At 46.0% G+C, this 20,553-nt stretch overlaps 1 protein-coding gene across 2 annotated transcripts in view; it reads left to right on the top strand.

The window, feature by feature from the left end:
- The window catches only part of CARHSP1 (calcium regulated heat stable protein 1), a 38,191-nt gene that overhangs the window by 3,780 nt on the left and 13,858 nt on the right, over window positions 1-20,553 (top strand). For both annotated transcript variants that reach the window (XM_059861537.1, XM_059861536.1), the window contains exons 2-3: window positions 15,193-15,385; window positions 18,855-18,977. In XM_059861537.1, the coding sequence (XP_059717520.1) occupies window positions 15,213-15,385; window positions 18,855-18,977 (296 nt within the window). In that variant the 5' untranslated portion in view covers window positions 15,193-15,212. The remainder of the gene's footprint in view (window positions 1-15,192; window positions 15,386-18,854; window positions 18,978-20,553) is intronic.

Below are 20,553 nucleotides of genomic sequence, written 5' to 3'. Positions count from 1 at the left end.
TGCCATCTCCTGGGGCCAGTAGGCTAGGAACAGCATCGTGCACAGCATAAGGGTGGCAGTCTTTGAAGAGAAAAGAAAAAAAAAGGGAATGAAATGTTTGTTTTTCTTTCTGCACAACAGTTTTAAAAACTCAAATCCTGCTTTTTGCAACAGGTTGATATGAAAAACCAAACAAAAACCCCAGCTGAAACACTGTAAAGAAAGGAGAGCTGCAGAGAGGTGATTTGGGTTTGCATGACGCATCAGTCCCCAGCACTGTCCAGATAAAATGAAAACCAGAAAGTGTTCATCTGACTAACTGATTTGCCTTTTCTCTCAGAACAGGGCAGAGGCAATTGTTCTGCTTCCTCCTCTCACTGTGTCTTCCTCATTTCTGAGGCAATTCCCACGCGGGATCAGTGATCTTTATTTCCTTCCCTCCCGCAGTGATTGCGGCTCCCGGGTTTCCGCTCCCGGGCTGTGGGGGCTCCTGCGCCCGGCTGGAGCGGCCTCAGCTGGCCAGGGGGCTCCAGGGTCTGTCCGAGCCACCCTCAGCTGGCCAGGGGGCTCCAGGGTCTGTCCGAGCCACCCTCAGCTGGCCCAGCAGCTCCCAGGGCCTGCCCGAGCCACCCTCGGCTGTCCAGGGCCTGTCTGAGCCACCTTCAGCAGCTCCCAGGGCCTGTCCGAGCCACCCTCAGCAGACCAGGCTGTGCTCCCAGGGTCTGTCTGTGTACTGCTCTCCTTCTCTCACCGTGTGTGGCTGTGGCTGTGGCTGCCGTGCTGGAGCCCACGTTGGCCCGCAGAGCCCAGCGAGCGGGGCGAGCAGCCGGCGCTGAGCTCGCCAGCGCTCCCCGCAGCCTCCCCTTCCCGAGAATAAACAGATGCCTCCTGGCTTTTGTAAACAAGCAGAGCAGGATCACTTTCTGCCGAGATCTTGGTTTCCCCCCCTCAGCTAGTGGCTGAGAAAAAGGCTAAGGTACGGAAAATGCAGAGTTGGGATCCCCTGTGACAGGAGGTGACACCTCGGAGCATCGTCTATGCCTCGGTGGCAGCCGGGAGAGGAACCAAACTGACACTTTCTTTGTCTCTGCATTGTGCAGGAAGACACTCGGCTTTCGTTTCTGTCATTTTGGGGACATGTGGAGCACACTACAGTGGTGTGTTTGTCCCCCCGAGGGAAGCTGTGAAATCCCATGTGAGTCAGATCGTATCTGCCCAGGCTTGGCTGTAGTGCTCCAGGGTAGGTGGGGCGTGGGTGCTGCCCGGGAGCCTGAGCTCGCTCTAATGGACAGGCTTCAGCAGCTGGAAACCCCTCCTGCTTCACTGAAATCAGCTTCATCCCTGCAGTTCCTCCAGTGCTACAGTCCTACTGATGGATTCCAGGGCTTTGCTGGTTCTTTATTTGCCACTGGTTTTCACAGCAGCTTTTTTTTTTCTTTGGGTCGATTTAAAATATAGATAGATAAATATATATATAACAAAGTAGACTATCCAATCTTTAAAAAAATTATTGTCTTGGGTGTAATGCCACTAGTGTTGAGGTTCTTGCATTATTAATGCAATTTGGAAACTGAATAGAAGTCTAAAGAAAATTAATATTAAATTTTTGGCCCATGGTGCAAATGTTAGGCTCTGCTCACCTTTAATTGTGTATTTCTGCAGAGAGGAGCTGGTGATGGGGTCAGGGTCTCAACAGATGTTTAAATAGGGCAGTTTCAAGGACAACAATTATGAATTTGGTCTTTGGGTGCTTGCCCAGGTGTTTGGGCAATAATTGGTGGCCTGTGACCACACTTCTTGCCCAGCACTGGGATCTGGGAATGTAAACCTGGGCTTGAGCTGCAGCCTCCCAGTGATCAGACAGCAGAGGGGTGAAGGCAAAGAGAGAACAAAACAACCTGCAGTTAAATCCCCAGGAGGTTGTGAACTGCAAAGGAGGGCTCTATTACCTTTCTCTGGAAAAAGCAAGCAGGCCTGTGTGCACCACGTGTTCCTTACCCTGGTGGCTCCATGCCTGATCTGATCACAGAGTGCTTTGTGCAGGACCAAGGAAAACAGAGAACCTTGACCTGGTATTTTCTCTGGAATATTAAACCTTGCTGGTCCTTTGCCATGCCTCATGAGCAGCACATGACTGGGGAAGTGACAGAGCACTAAGAGTTAAGGCTGGTCCTGAGGAGGGAAGCAAAGTGTGTGCTGGTGTTATCCAGGTGGGAGCTTGTGTTCCAAAATGCTGCCTGGGGGACTGCCTGGGAGCTGGAAGCCAGGCTGGATGGGGCACTGATGGTGCTGCAGCCAGGAGGTTCTAGAGGAGTGTGGCCAGTGTGGGGAGAGCTCCCACTGCACACTGGCAGAGCCTCTAGCAAAGGGTCTGTCCTGCTCAGCCACTTGTCACATCAGCCATGGTGTACTTGTCCCACAGTGGAGGACAGGCTGCAGCTGCCTGCTGCAACTGCAGATCTTGGTGACTAACAGCAAACCCAAAACATAAAATTGCTGAGAATTGAAGTGAGAACCTCTGCTTCCAAAGGACTGTATATCAGTTGGCTGTTGGCAGGAGTTTGCAGCCCATTCAGCATCTAATGTTCACCTTGTCTTCCCAGAGCTGGTTTTGGGCAGGGTGGGAGGCATGGTGACTTCTCTGCCATGGGGTGTTCCTCCAGGCACAACTCTGTTTTCCAGGAGTGCTGCTTTTCCCGAGGTTTCAAATTTTTTGCCATTTGCTATTTAAGAGAATGCCCAGACGAAGACTAGACTGTGTCCAGGAAATAAACATTTAATCTTGCCTGTCCAGTGGGGGAGGAATTTTCTTTTTATGTCAGTCCTGGTTTAATGTTTGGTTTGTTTACGTTGCACAGCCAGTGATGCTGATTTGTCCTCTGGCAAAATGGACTATATTGTTTTATGAGCTCCTGCCTTCTCAGTGCTTCTTGTCTGCTGCCTTTCCCTTCATGATATGAATTCAGAAGGCTGGCACAAGGCATTTGCTTTGCTTGTTTTCAGTTACATCAGTTATTTGACAAAAGTAAGTCTTGGTCGTGATTGCAACTTCTTGACAATTACTTAAAAGGGTAAATGAAACTGCCAGAAAGCAACGTCAAAGAATTTCCTGTTTACAAAATTTATGCCTGTTGTTGGAGTGTAAATACACATTAAATACATGATTTGGATCATCTCACCCAGCTCATCAAAGCAGTGTCTTTCTGTGCGTGGCAGGTCCAGAACAGGACCTCTGCTGACCCCTGCCTTTCCTCAGCCAGAAAAGGCAAAATTTACTCAACTGTGAAGACTGTGACTTTATTTTCTGCAATATTTGAAGAAAATCTAGCAATGAGAATTATGAAACATGGTGATAGCCTTTTCATGGAGCCTTTTTGTGATGGAGACTGGTAGGAAGAGTTCTTAAAGTTATTTCAAACTATTTAAAGTAGTGGGTTCTTCATTTTACAGGTAGGGGAGACAGTAAATAGAGTGAATATCGATTTTCTGCTATATGGTGCTCCAGAAAGTGTGTTTGAATCTTACACAGGTCTCAGTTTCTCAGTAAACATGTTCTCTCTTTTTTCTATCCAGAAGGACGGTTTTTCCCTACCTTGGGAACTGTGTCAGTCCTAAAAATTATTCTCACCAATGTTTAGGACACCAGGAGTTGAAGGAGTATCTTGATATACTTAAATATTTGTGCAGTTCCACTCTTTTCTGATAATTATTTTTTTACATTGATATTTTCTTTTTTCCCTGTACCAGGCTTAGACAAAAATGGTCTCTGTCCCTGGGGATGTGTGATCCACTGCAGTGTCTTTTACCCATGGCATCAGGGATTTGAGGACAGGAACTCACTGCTGGAACCCAGTCCAGGCTGAATCTGGCAGAGCTGCTGCCCAGGCACTGCCAGCAGCATCTCAGCATCACAATGTCACTATGCGGCTGTCTTCACTACCAATCTTTCACATGCTTACCTTCCCTTCCATCCCTCAAGCTCTTCAGGTAGACAAACCTCACCTGAAAAATATCCCAGAGGAATAAAATTAGAAACAAAGGTAGTGCAGAGCTGTCTCAGCACTTACCACAGCCCCATGGGGACAAAAGTGGTTTTGCTGGACACTCACTAGACTGCTACAGCTGGGGTCTGGGATTCTAATCAAATTTGTTCTTGAACATTTAGTGTGGCTGCATTGCCCGTTCCCTGGCATGGATCCTGAGGAGGAGCTCTCTCCGGTACCCTGTGATGTGGAGCTGTGCAGTCTGGGCTCTCCTGGCCTCCAGGACCAGGGTGAACCTATGAGATGTGCATGCAGTACCATGACATGGCTTTTCTGAACTTGGGGCTTGTTCCTGAGGCAGGCAGACCCTGAGGATTCTTAGCTGTGTAACACTGGGTTTTACACAAAACATTGCTCTAGATAAAAATAACAAAGGCACTGTTAAATATATCCCTGTCTTTGGTTTTTTTTCTACTGATCTCACATCTCTCTTAGTAGTGGCTCTGGCCCAGTTTCGTCAGGTCATGTAGCCATTAGCATGTGGCTAAACAGGTAAATTGAATCAAAACAATCCTTCATAAAGGCATTCCCTGCTGCTCCTGTGTGCAGTGTTTGCTCTGCTTGTCTGTCCCATTCCCCCTGTGATTGCAGTTGAAGTAGATGCAGTTTTTTGGGGTAGTGATTGCTCTAACACAAAACTTTAGTTAAATTTCCTATTAAACATGTACTACTATATGGAGGTTTAGCTTTATACCTGAAGAATGTACATGCCTCAAGATTTGCCTGCTTTTTTTCAACTATAACACTTGATTTTTACCTTGCCTGAAAAGCTTGAGTTGCCCCTTTGTGGTATTTGCTGGGTCCCCAGGACAAAGGAGGAACTGATTAACCTGACTCCATGTTCTTAGAAGGCTAAATTATTATTTTATGGTATTATATTAAAGAATGCTATACTAAAACTGTACTAAAGAATAGAGAAAGGATACAGACAGAAGGCTTAACAAGAATGATAATAGAAAAACTCGTGACTGACTCCTCAGAGCTGATGGTGATTGGTCATTAAGTAAAAACAATTCACGTGAAACCAATCAAACATGCACCTGTTGGATAAACAATCTCCAGCCACATTCCAAAGCAGCAAAACAGGGAGAAGCAAATGAGATAATATTGGTTTTTCTCTGAAGCTTCTCATCTTCCCAGGAGAAGAAATCCCAGTGAAGGGATTTTTCAGAAAATATGACAGTGTCCCCCTTCCCTTGCTGTGGTCTGTGTTGGCTTTTTGAGCACTAACACAGCAGCCACAAACAACACAACAGTGCCTGTGGTTCTGGACAGCTCAGCACAGCACTGGGGCCCTGGCTCTGGAACTCACAGAGCAGTGAATAGTTTTGTTATGTGTAAGTAGGCACGAAATGCAGCCCCGCACATGTGCCCATGCTGGCTCTGCGGTTTTGCAGCCGCTGCAGCACAGTGTGACTCCTGCCATTCCTGAGAGCACAGGCTAGATGTGCTGAGCCAGAAAGACTGGTTTGTGCACACAGGATAATCAGGGAGGGCAGTCACACTCCCCACAGGTCCATTTTCCCATGTGTTGCCTGCAGTAGGCTAGCTGGACTAGGAGTACTGTAAGCATTTTTGAGACTTAAAAAGAATTTTTTCCCTAGAACTCTAAAGTGCATCATCAGTGGTGTTTTCCAAGCTGCCATATGAGAGGATGTGATGGAGGGTGTGTAGCACCCAGAGGATTTGAGGTGTTTATTGGGGTGGCTGGTGTCCCTGGAGCAGCCCTGGAGGCTGTGAGCTGTGGGGTGTGCTCTGGATGCATCACATGTCTGACTGCATGTGTAGGGGCTGCCTGTCAGTGCAGCAGATCACACAGAGCTCTGTAAAGCAGCAGCTGCCAGTGGGGATAGTTGTGCTGCCAGGACTGAGCAGCTCTGTGAGGTAAAAGGCAACACTTTCTGTTCAGCCAAGGAGTTTGGTTATCTATGTTAGCTTACATATTCTTTGTTCCACCAGTTGTTTGGTTATGTAAGAAAAACCAGACTTGTGCATTGTATATATTTATGTAATTCTTATCTTACAGACTTCAGTTAAACATATTAAGGCAGTTTCAGCTGAGAGTTCAGAGGTAACCATTAGTTTTACAGTGTTGGTGGAGCACTTGCCTCCTGCTGGAGCATGAGGACACTGAGAGGGGTCTCGGGGTCACAAGCACAAACTTGTGTACAGCATGGGTGAGATATACTGGAAATTGTGGTGAGCAATGTAATGGAGGGAAGAAAAAACAGAAATGCAGTTGTTAAGTGGGCCTGTGATCTTTAAACATCCATCCATCCATCCATCCATCCATCCATCCATCCATCCATCCATCCATCCATCCATCCATCCATCCATTTTCCATTAAAATTTAGGTCTGTCATCCCATCAGATGCAGAGCATTTTCTGTTTCTTAAAGTATTTCAGTCAATTTTATATCTTTTGGCCATTACTTGATATTGATTTAGGTTCATAATTCTGCCTCCATCACAAACCATTTGTTTAATTGATTTCTGAGTGATCTATTTGAAATAGACCCAAGTTATTAGCCTGGGATGTTTAAAAATATGCATAGAAAGTGTCAGCAGTGAGACTGGGATGTGGCCTGTGCATTGGGAGAACCAGAAAGTAGAGCCTGGCCTGTCCAGAAGGGCATTTGGGGTTTATGGGTGCCTCACAGAGCTGGTGTGAGGATCAAGCTGGCTTTGAGTGGTTTCTGACTCTGTACCCTGCCAACTGCATCTTGCTGCAATGCTGGCAGATGAAATACTCTCAGAGGATTTATTTTTTTCCTTGCCAATACACGTATGCCTCATAAATTTCCATGGTTATGGATCTCTGTAATGTGAACTGTTTTCCCCTATTGAAAATGTTGACTGGGGAGAAAACACAGTGAACTAATTGTGCTGAGTAACACTTGAGCCACATAAATATTTCAGGGGATTCAGGAGCCTTAAAAGGCTCAAAGTTGCACATGAACAAACTTAACTGCAATTGTGCCTGAAGTTTTGTGATGTGGGATGAGGCTGAAAAGGGGAAAATTTTCCAAAAGTGCCTAGGGATTTACATATGTATTACTTCTTTATAATAGTATGACACTGCATAACCCATTTGCCTTGTAGATGAGCTTTAAGATGCTTAGACACAAGACACATAAAAGAGTTTCATGTTCTGGTATAAATATTTTCTGCCAATATGAAATAAATCCTGGAATAAATTCACAAAGGATGCTCCAGCATGGAAGCAATGGCAGAGGGAAATCTTCAGACTTGCAACAACACTGAAGGAGGAGCTGGGCTCCAAAGCTGGAGAGCAAGCACTGGAAGGGACAGAAAGTTCCCTTTTCAGCCATATATTGCATTTTGTCTGGAAAACCCATCAGCTCACTGTGACTGAGCATGTTAACAAGTTTAGGATGTGATACATAAGTGTTGCCTCTGCTATCCCAGAGCAGAGTTCCCAGCCCTGGCTAATGGAGGAGTGATGAAGGCAGCAGGAACTTGGAGTGACCAGCACAATGGTTCTGTGCTGGGGACCACAAAACATTGAATAGATAATATCTGCTTTCTGGCCCAAACCAGCTAACTTGTTGGCAAAGCTAAACCTTCAGAAATATTTAATACTAGTGGGGTTCATTGTCTAAGAAAGAGTCATGGCAACCATTCAAGTGACAAAGTGGGGAGTGTTTTGTTTTAAAGAGGCACAAGGTTTTTTATTTGTGCTTGGAAATTTAAAGGGGAGGGGGGGCAAGATTGCCAGAAACAGCTTGTAACTATTCTTGCTCTCTACCCTCTTTATGTCACTTCTGTTAGAAAATTTAAGGTTTGATTTATGAATAAGTCTGTATACCCTTTCTTGTTGTGCTCCTTTAAGCTAATGTTTTTTTCCCATTTGTTTCTTTACGTATTCCTTTTCCCTTCCCTCTCCTTTTCTAATTTGCTGTTGCCTTTTGGTCTCACTGTCCTTTCTTAATTTTCCTGTAATAAGGGCCTCTCCTCACAGTCCACTAAAAGGAGTGGAGGCTCTTTTCCATAGACAGTTAAGCTGTGGGATTCCACAGGATACTGCAGAGGTTAAAAGATTATATGAGCTCAGGAAGGGCCTGAAAAATCTCCTAAGAGGTTATTAAATACCACTATGCAACCTTTAGTTTCCCATTTCTTTAAATGAGGATGCAGGAAAGGTGTTGAGAGTAAGCACCACACTGCCCTCACCTTGTATTTAACTCTGGCCTGGGCAGCCACACCTGGCTACCGGCGTTGGATCAAGTAAAGTCATCCTGATGTTCCCCAGCTTTACTGCAAGGGTCCTTTGGGATCTCCCTTCACACTGCCCTGTACCCTTATCACAGCTCTGTGGAGACTGGGGACACCAACACTTGCTCCTGGGGGTGACCTCTTGTGCCCTCAGCTTCAGGGAAGGAGCACCTGGGTTGGAGCTGGGCTTTGGGAGTTGGTGTCTGTGCTTCTGGCACTGTGGGGGTGGCTGGCAGTGGCTTTGGGAGCATCTGGCCACTGCTGTGACATGGTGTCCCAGCTGAAAGTGGCTTTGGGAGCAGCTGGGCACTGCTGTGACATGGTGTCCCAGCTGGCAGTGGCTTTGGGAGCATCTGGCCACTGCTGTGACATGGTGTCCCAGCTGAAAGTGGCTTTGCGAGCAGTTGGGCACTGCTGTGAGATGGTGTCCCAGCTGAAAGTGGCTTTGGGAGCAGCTGGGCTCTGCTGTGAGATACTGTCCCAGCTGGCAGTGGCTTTGGGAGCAGCTGGGCACTGCTGTGAGGTGGTGTCCCTGCTGCCACAGAAACAGCCAGGGCTGGAGCCTGGCAGCTCACACAGCAGGCAGCTGGCAGACCAAAAGCAAGGCAGGATGCTGGGCATCTCACCCTGGGCTGGTGCTGGCTCAGTGCCTCTGGGTGTGCTGTGGGCACAGGGATGGGTGTGCCAGCCCATCCCACAGGGCACTGCCACCTGCCTGGTTGGTGACAGGCTGTGGTGTCCTGCCCAGGTGAGAATCCCCCCCCTTTTCCTGCTGTCATTTAAATACTTGATTACATTAGCCAATACTATAGGCGCACAGCAAATTCAGTCACTGGGCAGCACTTGCACATAATTACCACCATCATCATCTTCAACCACCATCTTCATCCTTGCCTGGAAGAGCTCCCAGAGGAGGATGCTTGTCTGGAACCTGTCACTGCTTGTCCAGGCTCACCATGAGCTGGGAGAGTTTTCCACCTCGTGCAATCTTTCTTTAAACAAAAGTAGCTGGATAAGTGAGATTTTATAAGCAAACTGAGGGCTTGGGCTTCTCTTGTGAGAGTGTGAGGGAAGGTGTGCTGGCCTTGGGACAGTTCTGTGCCATTCCCAGCACTGTCCTGAAGAACTTGCCTTACCACTGGCTGCTGGTGTGCTCTGCTCCCACTGAAGTACCTTTTTACAAGGGGCAGGATGGAAGCTGGTCCTGCCCATGTGATTGTGCACACTCTGTCCCCATGCCAGCTGACAGAGCATCTGTTACAGCCTCCTGTGCTCACTTACCAGGGGAGGACCCTGGCTAGCTCTGCTCAGCTTGGAGCAACAAGTTTGTGCAACATCAATCACGGCAAATACTGGATTTCCAGTGAGAGAGGACCTGGATTCCTCTGTATTTTTGATAAAATGAGCCACAGGGTATCACCATATATTCTTCAGTATAATCCTAAACCAGTTGAAGCATGTACTTAATCTGACTAACCACTCAGTTCCTTCACCTAAACTTTTTTTTTTTTTTTTTTTTTTTTTGAGTGTACCTATCAGCTTTCATGAACAGTGGAAAACATGGGACTGCAGGCAGTCCTCTTCTCTATCAATGTGCTGTATAGGCTGCTGATGGCTGGGTTCCTCCCCATCCCTCTCTGTGATCACTGCTGTGCAGGGTGGGTATGTGCTGCTTGAGCAGTGTTTCCTTCAGACACAGACACTGCTCACTGCAGCAGCAGAAGGGCACCCCCAGCATCTGGGGACAAAGTGTTCAGTGCTGAGATTGCTTGGAAATAGCTGCTACTGTTTGTAAACTAAACCCTGCTTTAATCCAAATTAATTTGTACACCGAAACAAGCTATAGGAATTTTCCTTCTTGTGTTTTGCTTACCTTATAATTAGGCTTTTACTGGACATGTCCTGTTCTCCATTAAGTGACAAATCACTCCAGTGTGTGGGCACTCTGCAGTCTCCAAGAGCGTCATGCTTATACCATAATCCTCTGTGACATGTCACATGCATGTTGCAACTCCTCTGAGTTTCAGTGCTAATTGAAATACCAGTATTAATTGTGGAAAGTTAGTCAAGCAGACTAAGCTGGAAGGGGAAGCTCTCAGAAGCTGTTTCGTAACTGTTTGTGTTTTTTAAGTGCTTCACCCTGAGGAGCAGGGGCAGTGCTGGGATTTGGAAGGAGCTCCAGGGAGGAGCAGTGCTGTGGCTGGTGCTCAGGCACCTCGGAGAGGGAGCTGGGAGCTGCTGTAGGACGGGGGACACCCTCAGTCCCTCACCTTTATCAGGGCATGGAGCAGGGAGTCCTGGTGCCTTCACTGTCTCAGAGATGGGAGCAAGGGGCTGTGGATTTTCTTGCTGAGAAGAGGTTTTCTGGGTGTCAGCAGAAGAGCAGGTGGAGCTGAGGGGTTTATTTGCACAGCTTCCTTGGAGAAGGAAAGAAATGCAGCTGCACAGAATAAATGTGGAAACCAGGATGTTTGAAAGTGAAAATTAAAGAAAGTAAGCAGAATTTCTGGTGTTGTTTCTAAATCCAGGAAAAGCCCAGAAAACAATCAGATTTTCAGATGTCTTTTAGACATATTTTTCAGATTCCTTTTAGAGATTGAAATGAAAGAGATCTTGCAGAACCTGCATCTGAAAGCAGCTGTTCTTGGGGAGCTTTGTTCTGTCTTTGAGAAAAACCTTAATTTTCCAGGCAAACGTAGCCAGTGCTGTCCTGTTTTTGGACCATTGTGGTACCATCTGAAAGCAGCTCCTCCAGGCAGGGCCATTTCCAGACTAAGGAGGCCAGAAAGAGCATTTTCTGCATGCTGGAGCACTGAAGGATGCAGAGCAATGTTCCCTGGGGATGTTCCCTTTGCCCATTCATCAGAGGTGTTGCAGCCTGTGATGTGAAAAAGAAACCATTCAGAGATGGAGAGATTTCATGGAGCCTGCAACCCTGCCATATCCATTTGGAATATTTCCAGGCATTTATGTGAATTAAAAGTGAGACAAGATTTCTGTGATAGTGTTGTGCTGGTCAGAATGGATAACTTCCCCAATCCTGCTATTTTTAGGGTATTCCTAGAGGTATTGGGTGGACTTTAGGAGAAATGGGATATAAGATATATAGAGAAATTATGGTGACATCTATATATCACCAATCTTATAACTTCAATCGCTTTTTAAAGTTATTTTTCATAGAGTATTTCAGAAACTTCTCCTGCATATATTGTGCTCTTTGTAGTTCACTTGTTACAGGTGCTTTGTAAGTCACTTGTTGCAGATGACCTTTTGGGGCCTCCTTCTGAACACATTGGCCAATTTTTCTAAAAAAGGTGGGGTAAAAAAAATTTGCTCTGAAATGTTAAATTAGTCTATTTCTGCCATGACAGTACTGTAATTTATTTTATTTATATTGCAGTTTGGTGCATTCCTAAACATAAATATTTTTTAAAAAATCACACTGGAGAAAGATAAATGATGCATGTTGAAATATGGGGCGATTTCAGGGTAATGTGGCACGTGGCTGGAGTTTCCTAAAGAGCCTGAAAACATCACCACCTTACATCATGTTGCATTCACTCTGTAAATCCCTGCAGGCACATGTTTTGCTGGCTCAAGCAGAAGAGAGCTGCTGGCTGTGCTGTCCCTGCTCCCTGGCCTGGCTGGGATCTCCCTGCTGGCCTTTCTGCAGTGCTGGCACAGGGGGATGGGTGCTCCTGGCAGCTCGGGGTGCCTGCACTGCTGGTGCTGTTGGGCTTTGGGGGATGATGTCCTTGCCATGGCCAAGAGCAGAGTGCTGGCTGGGCTGGAGGAAAACCAGGGGCTTTCCCTGGTTTTAGGGGGTAACCTGATGGGCGTGGGTTGGGAGATGCAGGGGGCTTCTGAGAGATGCAGGAAAGTGGGTTTGTTCAACTAGTCACAGAGTCAAAAAGAAAGGAAGGAATCTGTGGGTGCTGAGGAAGGGCTGGTAGGCAGCCATCCAAGCTGCAGGGGTGATCCTTGATTTATAGGGAGTCAGTTCAAAACCCAGGATAACATCTGGAAAACATCTCTGCAGAGTGCTGGTAACTGCCTTAGGAAGGCAAGGCATTTGTGAGGAGGCGGCTGGGAGGGCTGGGGTGTGGGTTTTGTTTTGTTTTGGGTTTTTGCTGTAGGCTTCCTGTGTCAACACTGCCTGGCCTCCAGCTGCACCTGCGAGTGGGGAGAGTGTCTCTGCTCCTGCAGGAGGGCTGCCAAGGGAAATGAGCTAATCCCTGCATGAACTACGTCAACAAGTGGCCACACCAGCACGAACTGAAACAGCCCAGCTGCACCTTTGTCTTTGTAAAGGTCCAGAAGAGCTGATCTTCTGCTGAGGGTCACGGGAGGCGGGAGCTGCTGTTATCCTGCTGTATGCACACAGTTCAGCTTGGTCAGTCAGGCTCCCATCCTTCTCATTGTGCCTGGTTTGTACAGCTGGCAGAGAAGGCCAGAGGCAGAGGGATGAGTCAGTACACTCTCCTGTGCAGGGATGCACCATACTGCCTGTAGAGACTGAGCTGCAGCTCGGGCTCTGCATCCCCCCATGTCCCCACTGGTTGTGGTGGCGGTGAAGCCAAGTGTGGCTGCTGCTCTCTGCCTTCAGCTGTGTGGTTTTGGGTCAGGTCTCACCCAGCTCTGAGCACAATGTAGGGGTCCTGTAATAGAAGTGATGAGAGTGGAGGCTATTCACCCACCTTTGCCGTGGGCAGAGAACAAAAAGGACATTTGTACAGTGACACGGCACTGAATGTTCTACATCACTGTTTTATTTTATGTGTGTGGAGCAGAGGGCACCAAAATGATATAAATGGGAACAATAACATATGGTAGCACACTTGTAACTCCATTTAGTCTTCTTTATTTGTAAATATTTTTGTGGTTTGTCTGTGTTTTAAAGAAAGGAGGGAAAATTCTGCCTCTCTAGCCTTGTTTGAGGAAGGAGACAGGCAGCACTCTGTGGCTGTATTGCAGTAGATGGATGAATACTCTGCATTTTGCTTGTCACCTGACAAGCTGGTTTATATTTAGGTGAGGAGAGAAAGCATGTGATTCTAAAAGCTGTGTTTTCACTTGTGCTGAGTACGTGTGTGCGGAGTTATCAGAATCAAGTTTTAATTGTTTGCTCTTATTTTTCCCGTGACTTACTAGGGTTATGGTCCTGCCATGTCAAACACATTCCTTGAAAGCAAGGTGTCCAAAGGAGAGGGCTTTAGAAAATTGAGACTTCCTCTGTACCAGCCAGCACAGCAGGTCTATTTTGAGGAGAAGGAAGTTTGGAAAATCCCAACCCTTTGGTGTTATCATCTTGGTCTTAGCTGAGCACTGTGCTGTGACACTGGGCAGGGCATTAGCTCATGGGTGACAGATACCATCCATATTTGAAATTCCATCCCTAAAGCTGGGGTTTTGTTCTCAGCCGAGTTGTTCTTGAGAACAGTGAGGAAAGCTCAAGCTGGTAGAGGAGGGAGTATGACTGACTATTCACTTCTATCTTCTGAGCACCCTGAGCAATTAAAGACAAAAGCCTTTGTTCCCTGGTGACTTCATTCTTAAGAAGCCTTTTTAATTTTAGTCTTTATTTTCAGGAAGAAATAATATGGATTTGTCATTGACAAGAAGGCTGCATCTCTCAAATGTCATGTCAAGGATCCACTCCATAATTCATGGGCTGGGGAGTGTGGGTGTCAAGAGGAGGGTGCATAATGGTTATGAGAGATTTCAATTAAACTATTGGTCTTAAAGGCAGCTTTTCTTGCCTTCATGATATTTTCTTGACTCAGATTGCCACATTTTTTGCTAACTCATCCAGATAACCAGATATTTTTAGTCTTCTTAAGTAAGACTGTAGTGGGTTATTTGTTATTTTTGCAAATCATCCTTCCCTTTCAGTATGGATGGGGACTTGCATAGTAATATCAGAGCAGTGTTGGTTATTTCCTCTTATTTCTGCCACTGCTGCTGTGAGCCATGCATTTGTGTGTGTAGAAGTGCTGCTGTTTCTGATCTTGCTCTTTGCACAGATTCTGGGAGCTCTGCCTGTTGTGTGATGAGATGTATTGCTGTAGGTGTGCTGAGAAGGGCATCTTCTCCCTCCTCTGCTGTAGGACCTGAGCAAGAGCACACCTGAGCCTGCTGGGGGTCTGAATGAAGGTGTGGGCTGTTGGCTTCCTAGCTGCTGGGAGACTGTGGCAGACTCAGACCTCCCAAAGGGGGTTGCTGGGTCTGCCAGATCTCCCCAGGCAGGAGGGGTCACCTCCTCAGGGCTGGCACTGCCTCCCAGCTTTGCCTGTGCTCCTTCCCAGGCAGAGTAAATCAGCTGGCTGGCTGGCTCAGTCTGAGGGGAATTAAGGAGCACTCTTCTGATTCTCTTCTCACAGTCAAGCTGGAGGTGTTATGAGCTGACAGAGCTGTGTTAAAAAGTGAACAGCAGCAGCCATGAAGTTATCATGGTGATCACACAGCAAAACCAACCTGCAGCACTGGAGGTGCAGCTTTATCTCAGCATTTTTTCTTCAAGGGCTTCTTTCTTGTGATGTGTGTTCATGTGCAGATGTGTGCAACTCCTCTGTGCTGCCTGTGGTCAAAGCCCATCGGGCTTTGAGGTGTGTGGGGCACACCAAGACCAGGAGTTGGGGCTCCGCTGTGCCTCAAGAGCCTGTGAATAAGTCAGGAGTGAGCAAACACGTTAGTTGTGGAGTAATCTGTTTGCAGAGGAGCTTCCTACTACAGCTGACAGAACAGTGACATTTCAAAAGAAATAAACTTTACAAAACATCAACTCACTGACACAGAGCAGAGCTGGTGGTGGAGCTGTGTCCGTGTGTACGTCTGCAGGAAGTGAGTCACATTCTTACAAAATCAGCATCGCAAGTATTAGTGGCATTTATGACAATTCCCGTTTGGGGCTAAATCAGATCTCTTCCTCTCTCCAGGCTCTCCTCAGGCCTCAGGAATGTCTTCTGAGCCCAGCTCATCCTCCTCGCAGCAGTGCCCCAGCTCTGCCCCGCCGCCCAGCTCGCTGCACCTGCCGGAGAGCCGGCGGCCACGGGAGCGCTCCCCATCCCCGCTGCGGGGGTACCTGATCCCCAGCCCGCTGCCCACCCGCCGCACCAGGACCTTCTCGGCGTGAGTACTGGCCCCCCAGGCAGGGAGCCAGGAGTATCGTGTTCTCACCATGGATTTGTGAGAATTTTTGAGAGTTGTAGAGAAACTGATAACTTGGTATAAACAACCTACAAGTAGTGTTTTTCTACTCTGTTTTTCTGTTCTTCTCAAAAACTGTTTGTGAGAAAAATGTTTTTATTAATTAACTGGTCAAGTAGAATATGTCAAACCTATCTATAAAAGGAGAGAATTTTCATATCTATCTATAAAAGAAGAGAATTTCAATATTCTTTTAACTATGTATAAAAGAAGAGAATTGCAATATTCTTTTAACTATGTATAAAAGAAGAAAAATGTTTTTGTTAATTAACCAATCGAGTATGTCAAACCTATCTATAAAAGGAGAGAATTTTCATATTAAAACTACTGTTCTGCAAACCAACCTTCTAATAATCTGTATAATTTCTTACTCAGTAACAGTAACAGGGCAAGGCCAGCAGCTGCTGCACGGGCACAGGGAGCTCTGGGTTAGAGGGGAGCTTGTGTCTGAAGAGATACTCTTTATGATACTCTTCTCCAAGAAGTTCTGATGCCTTTGGACTTTCAGTTTTTCAATGTTCTGTTTTAGTAAAGGGTGTTCAAAGTTACTTGGATCTTTAAGATGAAAGTTTTACAGGGAGGGGGAAATACTCCGAGATTTCTCAAAACAGAGTTAGTTGTCTGAAGCTTTGCTTCACTTCTGACGTTGGGTTGTGGCTTCCAGGACCAGTTTGTGTTGGTGCTTCCTCCTCAGATCCAGATTTTTTTTTTTTTTTTGTATGGTCTCCCTTCTCACTGCCCATGAAGCACTGGACCAAACCTCACTGGAAGTTTTAGATTTTTTACTCCTGACACCTGTGCTAATGTCATCAAGGTTACATTTTAGGGATGCTCCATCACTTTTCAGAGGAAAGTGTTTCCTTGTTTCCTTTTCTTATTCAGCTTTCATAGCTTCACCTTAAGATTGCTCAAATAGACCTGTTAAAGAATATGGGTTATCAGGGTGTGACCCCTGATCTATTTCTCTAAAGTTTTTTGTATGAGGTTTTCCATGAATCAAGGTAATATTTGTTGCTTGTTGTACTTCTTTAAGGTAGTGATCTTTCAGCAGAGCTGGCTTTCCCCGAGCTTTTCTGGGGCCCGTGGTGCTGTGCAGGCTCCTGTGAGTCCTGTCCAGAGAGAACTCCTCCCCAGTGCAGAAGCAGAGGATGGTGTGGCCGGGTTTGGCCATTGCAAAGAATTCCCAGTGCCTGTCAGGGGCCTCCCAGTGAGGGGCTGACCTGAAGAAGGCAACGTGGGCTTCTTTCTTCATCTCAGACCCTTTGAATCTGGGTACAATGTGAAGCTTCTGCCACAGTCTTTTATTTCTGTGTGAGGAAGGTCTGGCAGTGCTGAACGAAAGCTGTGGCAGTAAAATCTCAGCCCCACAGCCAGCCTGTTTTGGGCCACTCACTCTGGTTTTGTGTGCTTTTCCCCTTTTGCTTCTTGCAGTGTTATCCAGCTCTGTTCTTCCAGAGTTATCCATGAGGATTGAAATAATAAGTCTCACTGATGCTTCATATTATTACTTTTGAATTCAAAATGAGGCAAAAAAAGAAGAGAAGCAGAAGAAAAGTTTATATTTTGTCAGTTCCAAAAGCTTTCAAATGCCCTGAACTTCTTGATGGAAGTAGATTGCTAAAAGGAACATAATTGACTTAATAATTGGGGTTGCCCTTGAAAAGCAGGTCTAAGCTAGCTTGCTTCAGTGCTGTGTTAATAATGAACTCTTTGTAAATCTTCTCTGCTGTTAATCTTAGTTTGGGTCTTACAAAAAGAAAGAATTTGTTATTTGCTTCCACAGTTCTTTAATCATTAATTAGTGTAGGAATCTTGCTGTATTTGTTTGCTCTGAATACCAAAATAGCTCAGAATTTTTTGTGTGTGTGTCCTCTTTAAACAAGAGGAGCTCTAGGTGAGCAGTTGTATAAAGAGATGAATGTGACAGGCAGTGGTTTATTATTCAGTGGGATTATTTAATTTTGGTTCACTGGCAGTGGGGGGCCTCATCCCCCATAGTGCCTTATCTCTTTGAAAGATGCAATTGAACTTTAATAGCTTGTTTAGGACAGTGAGTGCTTTTCTGTGTAACAAGCACTTGTGAGGTCAGGTGTGTTGACAGTTTTATAGAGCTGGAAATGAAGTGATTTAATGGCGATTTCTTTCTTTAGCACTTTCAACTACATTTCTTTATTGTTAGTTTGATTTAAGGAACAAAGCTGTTACCATTTTTTAAAAACAATTTCATTTAGACTTCAGTAAAATTTAAACATTTGGGAGAGTGATGTCCAAGTTGCCATGATGCATATAAATAAATGGCTGCACAGTCATTGTGTTTGAAGAATTGCACCAAAATCCTCTTCTAACATGGAACCTACTGGATACTCCTGGCATAAAGAAGGTTCTGACCTAGCAATGCTCAGAGCAAACCCCATAATATGTCTAAACCAGTTGTTTTTCTTTAATGGAAGTGTTTGAGTGAGTTTGGATCCCTGGAGCCAAACCCTGGATCAGTGTATTTGATGCAGAAAAAAGGATTTAACCACACAGTTTTCAGGACAAGTCATTTTTTTTGATGGCAGTATTGCAGATTGCCGGTTCTGCAAATGTGTCTCATTTTAAAATACAGGTCCCATGGCAGTGGAGGAGGAGTTCAGGCATGAGTCTGGCTGTTACGCACTACAGCTGGGCTTCACTGTGAAATCTGTGAAAGCACAACACTTAGGTGGACACTGGTACTCCCAAACTCATCAAAGGTAGAAGATTCTTACATTTGGCAGAGATGATTTGTTTTGGTGTTTGATAAGACTTGTGTGGAGCCACTTCTCTTTTTTAACTGATTGGGTACAAGTGAGTCCTGCTTCCTTGTGCTTACTGCAGACAGTTCTCAACTTGGTATAAATAGTTGTGCTAGGGAAATGTCATGGCTCTTGGGTGTGATGAGGTTTTGTTTTTCTCAGATTCATACTTCACCCCTCTCTAGAACAAACACAAAATGTGCTTGCTGTAGTGAATATAAACCCCTAGCTGGCAAGCATGGAGGCAGAGGAGCTGCTGAGATAGTAATTCAGATAACATCTCTGGAAAGCAGGAAGCAAAGGCAGTATGGTGTCTGGAAGTGGAAGATTCTTACATTTAGTATGGTTTCTGGAGGAAAACTTGCCCCAGTGATGAAGCAGTTGAATTCAAGATGGCAACTGATGCATTATAGTGCTAGCAAACACCTTCATCTGAGTGTCCCTTCCAAAGGCCCCAGGCAGTGCAGTGTGTGGCAGTGAGAGCCGAGCAGCTGCTGCAGAGCTCTGTGCTCACGGGGAGGGAGGGCTTGGCCACTGTGCCTTCTGCTCAGTGTGCCCTGGTGACAGTGGGAGTGTGCCCAGCCCTGAGCTGCTCTTTGTGCTTCCTCCTGCAGAACGGTGAGAGCCTCGGAGGGGCCCATCTACAAAGGGGTCTGCAAGTGCTTCTGCCGCTCCAAGGGCCACGGGTTCATCACCCCTGCGGACGGAGGGCCCGACATCTTCGTGCACATCTCAGAGTGAGTTCTGTCTGTGTGCCTGGAGCCCCACGTTTCTCTTCACACAGGAAAGCAAGGCACAATTCTTCCAGAGAATATTCTTATCTCATTTGCTGTGCCTGTGTTTGTGCCAAGATAGAATGCAATATGGAGATTGTTTTCCCAAAGTGATGGGGTTTTGTTTCCTTGGGCTATCAGGGCCAGTGTGTCTCTGTGTGTGTGTGTGTGTGTGGGTGTGTGTGTTGGGACTGTGGGCTGACAGTCACGAGATGCTGGGCAGTGGAGTGCAGTGGTGTGCTTGGCAGATTAAGTTTAGATGTAATGTAATACAGTATAGAATAATATAGTATAATAAAGTAATGAATTAGCCTTCTGGTAAGATGGAGTCAGATGCATCATTTCTCTCTCCGCCTTGTCAGGGGTTCCCTGCAAATACAACATGTGCCCAAGGGGAGCTGCATCTCAGCTTTGCCTTCATTACCAACTGCTCTCGACATTTCAGGCATAATCTGGTTTATAATCTGTCATCCTTACTCCACCAAAGAAGGGTTATGCAGATGTTACTGGCAGCAATAAATTATGCAGTTCTTTTCCTGTTATTATTATAAATCTGTTGAGTTAAAAACTAGATGATCCTTAAATTTCTTAGAATAAGCTATGAGTTTTGCCTAGACCCAGAAACTTGCATTCACCTGAAGCGAATATCTCATGCAGTGTCTAGTTTTAATGTAAAGATTTATAGCACTGAAAATTCACTACTTTTACTTTGCACTGCTTGTACCATTATTAAACTAAAGGTTAATTGCCTTTACTGTTGAGAAAAGTTACACTTTATTACTTCCTTGAATTTATCTTGCTTAGGTTATGAGCAATTTATAGTTGAAGCTTTCTCTGTAAAAGGGTTCATTAGTACTTGAACCCTTTTTGTCCTGAACACACAGAGAACCACCCCCTCTGAATTTACCTTTTGATAAACTAAGCAGATAAAGCTTTTTAAGTCCCTTGCTGAGAATTTTTCTCCAGTCTAAGCCAGTCTTTGCAGCATGCTTAGAAAAGAGACTGAAGAACTTAAGTATAATGTTAAGACTATACACTGCACACACACTTTCAGTGTAAGGAGACAAAATCTCCTCCAGTTCTGCTCTGTTTCTCTTTCTGTACATCCCATAATCGCATTAGCCCTTTATCCCCAGTCTTTGCAGAGTTGCTTACCTGCTGTGACCTCAGCATCCTCTGCAGTGTCAAAGTTTGGTGCAGTCCCAGACCCAGCCTGGCATTCCCAGCCATGACTGCATTCCTGATTCCTGGATGTGAGGCTCCTGGCTTGGCTTTGGAGCAGCACATCCCCTGGGACAGCCCTGCCTGCCCAGCACTCCCCAGCATATCCTGTGGGACAGCCCTGTCTGCCCAGGAATGCCCAGAACACCCCCTGGGACAGCCCTGTCTGCCCAGGAATGCCCAGAACACCCCTGGGACAGCCCTGCCTGCCCAGGAATGCCCAGCACACCCCCTGCCTGCACTGCCCTTGCTGTTTAAGGCTTGGATAATCTGCAAGGTTTAACAGGCAATTTTAATATTTGTTCCTAGGCTGGGATGT

The sequence above is a fragment of the Haemorhous mexicanus genome, chromosome 17, assembly GCF_027477595.1.
Source record: "Haemorhous mexicanus isolate bHaeMex1 chromosome 17, bHaeMex1.pri, whole genome shotgun sequence".
Classification (NCBI taxonomy): Eukaryota; Metazoa; Chordata; class Aves; order Passeriformes; family Fringillidae; genus Haemorhous; species Haemorhous mexicanus.
Note: the sequence above shows the minus strand (reverse complement) of the source record. Positions and strands in the feature narration are given on the sequence as shown.